The sequence below is a fragment of the Rhea americana genome, unplaced genomic scaffold, assembly GCF_003343005.1.
Source record: "Rhea americana isolate MKP2758 unplaced genomic scaffold, rheAme1 scaffold_553, whole genome shotgun sequence".
Classification (NCBI taxonomy): Eukaryota; Metazoa; Chordata; class Aves; order Rheiformes; family Rheidae; genus Rhea; species Rhea americana.
The window spans coordinates 47,361-52,502 of record NW_028186705.1 but is presented as its reverse complement, the minus strand read 5'-3'; the positions used below and the strand labels follow the sequence as shown (position 1 = coordinate 52,502).

General features: G+C 64.8%; 3 protein-coding genes and 1 long non-coding RNA gene across 7 annotated transcripts in view; 1 reads left to right on the top strand and 3 right to left on the bottom strand.

Annotated features, from left to right (window-relative positions):
- Nucleotides 1-238, bottom strand: part of ITIH6 (inter-alpha-trypsin inhibitor heavy chain family member 6) — a 6,143-nt gene extending 5,905 nt beyond the window's left edge. The window contains exon 1 of the mRNA XM_085318793.1: nucleotides 25-238. Coding sequence (XP_085174919.1) covers nucleotides 25-147 — 123 coding nt within the window. The 5' untranslated portion in view covers nucleotides 148-238. The remainder of the gene's footprint in view (nucleotides 1-24) is intronic.
- LOC146587926 (non-structural maintenance of chromosomes element 3 homolog) lies at nucleotides 237-2,172 on the top strand. Of its 2 annotated transcripts, none has more exons than XM_085318788.1 (10): nucleotides 237-307; nucleotides 409-516; nucleotides 607-670; nucleotides 809-888; nucleotides 997-1,091; nucleotides 1,222-1,301; nucleotides 1,373-1,415; nucleotides 1,501-1,563; nucleotides 1,831-1,945; nucleotides 2,036-2,172. In XM_085318788.1, exons 1-10 carry the CDS (start codon nucleotides 266-268, stop codon nucleotides 2,093-2,095), a joined length of 750 nt encoding a protein of 249 aa, XP_085174914.1. In that variant the 5' UTR covers nucleotides 237-265; the 3' UTR covers nucleotides 2,096-2,172. The 2 variants fall into 2 exon arrangements, with proteins under 2 accessions (XP_085174914.1, XP_085174913.1); XM_085318787.1 differs by having other exon boundaries at nucleotides 976-1,091.
- Nucleotides 1,251-5,142, bottom strand: part of LOC146587918 (uncharacterized) — a 50,948-nt gene continuing 47,056 nt past the window's right edge. The window contains exon 2 of the long non-coding RNA XR_014897539.1: nucleotides 1,251-1,484. This is a non-coding gene — a long non-coding RNA (uncharacterized LOC146587918). The remainder of the gene's footprint in view (nucleotides 1,485-5,142) is intronic.
- On the bottom strand, nucleotides 2,222-5,050 carry PFKFB1 (6-phosphofructo-2-kinase/fructose-2,6-biphosphatase 1). Of its 3 annotated transcripts, none has more exons than XR_014897538.1 (14): nucleotides 4,969-5,050; nucleotides 4,769-4,894; nucleotides 4,594-4,690; nucleotides 4,442-4,508; nucleotides 4,279-4,353; nucleotides 4,136-4,192; nucleotides 3,937-4,058; nucleotides 3,649-3,856; nucleotides 3,159-3,305; nucleotides 2,965-3,069; nucleotides 2,749-2,878; nucleotides 2,612-2,674; nucleotides 2,435-2,536; nucleotides 2,222-2,333 (listed from the first exon to the last, which is right to left on the bottom strand). XR_014897538.1 is itself a non-coding variant. In XM_085318785.1 (14 exons), the coding sequence occupies exons 1-14, from the start codon at nucleotides 5,048-5,050 to the stop codon at nucleotides 2,274-2,276; spliced, it is 1,404 nt and encodes a 467-aa protein (XP_085174911.1). In that variant the 3' UTR covers nucleotides 2,222-2,273. The 3 variants fall into 3 exon arrangements, 2 of the variants coding, with proteins under 2 accessions (XP_085174911.1, XP_085174912.1); XM_085318785.1 differs by having other exon boundaries at nucleotides 2,435-2,499; XM_085318786.1 differs by having other exon boundaries at nucleotides 2,435-2,499; nucleotides 2,612-2,638.

Sequence of the window (5,142 nt, the reverse complement as noted above, 5' to 3'; positions counted from 1 at the left end):
GTGCGCGCTGCCGTCTGCGCAGGCGCGTCGGCCGTGGCTCGCGGGCAGCGGCGGGCCGCGCCGCGCTCCCGGAGCCGGTGGGTCCTCGCTCGGGTTATCTGGGTCTCTGCGGAGGGTTAAAATGTCTCGCGGACAGAACGTTTCCATGGGGAGAGCTGATGTGGGAAGTCTTCGTGGGGAACGGGATGTTGGGGAGATGCCTGATAGCAGCTCTGGTCTGTCACGCTCTAGCTTGTTCTAGCAGCTGCCCCTGGAGGGCTGAGAAATGTCCCAGAGGAAGCGCAGCAAAGGGTCTGGCTTCTCTCAGGTAAGGAACCTGTCCACCCTACCCCGCACGGGATTGAGACCCCCTCCCCCTTGCCAACTTGTCTGCAACAGCAGCATAACACTCCTGGGCTGCTTGTGCAGGGTGAAGAGGAGGATGATGACTACATTCCGAGTCAGACACAGACACAGGCACTCAGCCAGGGGCCCAGGAATCTGGAGAGACACTCCCAGGAACAAGTGGATCAGAAGGTAGGTGGAGGTTCTGTCGTGTATCCGTCCCCCCCCCCCAGTGATCATATGTCTCGGTTCCTCTTCCTTCTCTCTTTCCTCACCCTACAGGTCAGTGAGCTGGTTCAGTTCCTGCTTGTGAAGGACCAGAAGAAGATCCCTATCAAAAGATCAGGTGAGTGTGGATTCCCCATGGCCCTACCAAAGATTTTGAGCTCCAGGAAGTCTGTGTAATTAGTGCTCTACTGGCAAGGTTTTTCTTGGTGTCTGCCCCCCCCCCTCCCCCCCAGTGATATGCTCCTTTTCTCCCCAGATATTCTGAAGAAAGTCATTGGTGAGTACAAGGATGTCTACTCGGAGATTGTCAACCGGGCAGGCAGGACACTTCAGCAGGTGGGGGCACAGACAGGGCTGGGGGGCAGCAGGCTGGGGGACAGAGTAGAAGGGGTGATGCAGGGAGCACCTGGGCTTTTCTCCCAGGTAACCCCAGGCTTCCTGCAGGTGTTCGGGCTGCAGCTGGTGGAGATCGACACCAAGCACCATGTCTACATCCTCATCAGCACCCTGCCCCGCACTGAGGGGGACAACCTGCGACAGTGAGGGGCAGGCGGGGCTCTGGGGAGGGGAGTGGGGCCTGGACCCCTGAGTCCCCTGGCTGCTCAGGCAGGGGCCACAAGTGGGGTTTTGTCCCTACTGGTGAGTGACATGGGTGTCTGGGTGTTGCAGGGACGACCAGACGGCTAAGCTGGGCCTCCTCACAGTCATCCTCAGCTTTATCTTCATGAAAGGCAACTCTGCCAAGGATGGTAAGCACTCCTGCTTGCTTGCCCCTGCCCCCTTGCCTGGACTTGTCTCCGCTGACCACTCTCTCTTGTAGGGGCAGTGTGGGAGTTCCTGCGCAGGCTCCGTGTGCACCCTGGGTAGGAGCAGGGGGACAGGGGTGAACTCCATTGCTGAGCTGCCTTCCGGGCTGGCACTGCCCCCGTGACCTCTGCCTCTCTCCAGGGAGCGACATGAGATCTTCGGGGATGTCAAGAAGCTGGTGATGGAGGAGTTTGTGCGGCAGAAGTGAGTGATGGGGATGATGGGAGGGCTGGGGAATCTGGATACCAGGCTCCTCTTGGGAGCGGGCCGGTGCGCTCAGAGCGGCCACGGCCCCAGCTGCAGCCTGGCTGTTTATACCGCACCGCAGAGAAACTGGCATCTGCCTCCTGCACCCGGCGGACCAAGGGGATGGCGCCAGGCTGGGGCATGCTGGACACCCCCTTTCCCTGGGTCTCCTCTCAGCGTGTGGCCAGCTGTCTGGGCTCACTGATGGCTCTTCTCTCCCCACAGGTACCTGGAGATCAGCCCTATTCCCCTCACAGACCCTGTGGAGTTCAAGTTCCAGTGGGGCCCACGGGCCACCAAGGAGACCTCCAAGAAGGAGATGCTGCACTTCGTGGCCAAGGTGAGGCTGTGGGGAGGGGGCCAAGGGTAGGGGGGCATGGGGCCTCAGGGCCAGGCCTGACCCTGCACCCTTTCTCTTCTCTGCGCCCAGATCCAAGGCAAGGATCCCTCCTTCTGGACGAGCCAGTTCAAAGAAGTCGAGGGGCCCTAACTCCCTCCCAAGACGCCCAGGCTGTGCCTGCGTCTCTCCCCTTGCCCCCAATAAAGATGCCCCCCTGCTCCCAAGGCCATAGGCAGCACTGTGGTTCTTCCCCCCATCCCGACACCAGGCTTGGGCCATTGGTTAACGTAGCCTTTACTTGGTGGGGGGCCCCAGCATCCAGAGGGCCTCAGTAGTGATCCGGCACAGTGAGCAGGGCTTCGGCCGTGGCACGGCTGACATCGACGTTCTGCGGGTGCAGAGGCAGGACCGTGGGGTGGGGGCTCTCCTTGGAGCCCCTCCCTGAGTTGGTAGCAGCAGGGGCAGGGGATATTAGGACCCCAGACTCACCTGAGGCCGTTCACGGTGTGTATTCACAGCCTCCACATTGAGAAAGATGGACTCCACTTCGCATCCTGGTGCCCCCGGGGCAGAGAAGGGATCAGGCGGGAGCTGGGGTGGGGAGGATGTGGGGTACTGCCTGGCCCTGGGGGTTTTGCCCCATGCCCCTCCCTGCCACATGCTCACCGTAGGCCACCGGGGTCAGCTTGAGCACTGTGTGCAGGGGACACTTGAGGTAGGGCAGCTCCTCTGTCGGGGAGAAGAGGGTGAGGGGGCTGCAGGGGGCCCTGGGGCTTGAGGAGATCCCTGGTGGGGGACTGTACCCGCGCTCTTGTCCAGGAAGTAGGCCAGCAGGCAGCGCATGACAGCCTGGTGGCAGATGACCAGCACGTTCTCCTGCCGCTCCAGCTCCATGATGACGGGCTCCAGGCGCTGCACCAGGTCCTCATAGGACTAGGGGGGCCACGGCAGGGTGAGTGGGGGCCACCCCACTCCGGGAGCTCTGCTGGCAGGTGGGTGCCAGGTCCCTCCCTACCCACCTCGCCCTTAGGGTAGCGGTAGCGGTACTTGTCTTGGTCACGCAGTGCGAACTCCTGGGGGTAGCGGGCCTGGATCTCCTCATAGGACATCTCCTCGCAAACACCCTGCCAGGCAGCGGCAAACCTATTAGAGACAGCAGGCCCCTCCCCCCCAGCCCGGTGGGGGCCACGCCTGGACACCAGCCCCCCCTCACCGCGTCGAGCTCATTGAGCGCCTTCCACTGCTCGTAGGGCACATCCAGGGCCTCGGCTGTCTCGATGGTCCGCTTCATGTGGCTGGTCCAGACCTTGAGGTCCTGGATGTGCTGGTTCCGGATGAACTCAGCCAGGGCTGTGGCATACTGGGGGGTGGGGGTCTCATGTCTGGCTGCCCCCTCTGGGCCCATAGCCCCACCCTTTGCCTGTGGCTCTACCCCTGCGACCACGGAGGGCGATAGCCCAGTGCTGGGCCTGCCCCTGGGGGTGTGGCCTCCTCTAAGCCCGCCCCTTGGGTGTGTGGCCACTCCCCTAGCCCTGCTGCCTGCCTGTGGCTCTGCCCCTGGGGGGTGTGGCCTGCTCCTGCAGCCCCGCCCCTACACGTGGCTCTGCCCCAGGGGCGTGGCCTCCTCTCAGCCCTGCCCCCAGCACGGGCCCAGTCCGGTAGCCCCGCCCCTAGGGGGCGTGACCAGGCGGGCGCCCGAGCACCTGGCGGCCGCGGGGAGAGAGCCCCGAGTCGCCACCGATGCGGCCGCGCAGGTTGAGCTGGCTCTCGCCGTGGCGGCTGAGGTAGATGGCGCGGGGTGTCACGTGGATGTTCATGAGGTAGTACACGGTGCGGCTCTGCACGTGGCCCTGCACCCGGTTCGCCAGGTAGCGTACACCCACGTCGAAGATCTTGATGTAGGACAGGTCACTGCAGCGGCAGGGGAGGGTGAGGGATTAGCTCCGGACACCTGGGCCCCCCGATTGGCAACCATGGTGGGGGGAGATCACCTGTCAAGCTGGTCATCCAGGGGCTCGTAAGTGGCCTTGTAGCAGTCAATGCGCTTGAGGAAGTCAGCCACCACCTCCTCCTGGGCACAGCCCTTATAGTCCGGGCTGCTCAGCTTCACTTGCTGGGAGCAGGCATTAATTAGGAGGGAGGTCTGGGGCAGGGGCAACCCAGTGTACCTCCTCTTCCCCAGGGCCTCACCCTGATGTTCTCCTCGATGACAGTGGGATCATCACAGATGGACTCCACAAACAGCACCTGGGGGCCAGAGGTGCAAAAAGGGTTATTCCCCCCCCACCACCACCCTCCTCTGCCCCCAAGTGCTGCCATTCACCCTCTGGTACCTTGTAGCCATTCTCCTTGGCAAACTGCAGGATGAGGTCCCGGCGCTCCCGCGTGGTGTTGGTGGCATCGAATACCTGGGGGAGCAGAGATGGGGCAGTGTGACCCCTCCCCCGGGGGGCAGTGTAACCCCCCAACAGGGGAGCAAGATGGGGGGTCCCTTACCGCCACTTGCCCGTCCTCAGAGCTGAGGTAGGTGCGGACGTCTTGGAGGGCAGCCAGGGCACACTGCCTGCAGTGGGGAGAGGGAGCAGCGCTGTGAGGCCCCCCCCCCCAGGGCTGCTGCCCCCCGTCGCGGTGCCCCCGCTGCCCCGCACCTGCGGACCCGCATGGCCTCCTGGTTGTCGTGGCGGAAGAACTCGTAGCTGCTGTAGCTGCGCACGGCGCTGCGCCGGTACTGCCCCACATTGAACACTGCGGGGTGGGAGGTCATGGCACCAGAGCCGGGCCCCCCCGCCCCGCTGTCCCCCGCCCCGCTGCCCCCCAGCGTACCGCGCGTGGGGGTGCCGATCCAGTTGAGGTAGCGGGTGAGCTTGCGGGAGATGTAGGTCTTGCCGCGGGCCGGCAGCCCCACCAGCACCACCATGGTGGGGCAGTTCGTGAACTGCGGCACCGAGGCTGCGGGAGGCGGCGGCGGCGTCAGGGCCGGGCCCCGCCGCCGCCGCCGGATCCCCCCCTCCCACCACACTCACAGCCGCGGCGCTGGCGGAGCCGGTGGCCGCTAAGCGGGATCCAGACCTTCTGCAGCGGCGTCTGCGTGAGCGCCGCCGCCATGACCGGGTCAGCGCCCCCGCGCCCCCGCGCCCTCCCGGTCAGCGCCCCCGCTCCGCCCCGCCCCGCGCACCGGGGATGCGCGCCGCCTGCTC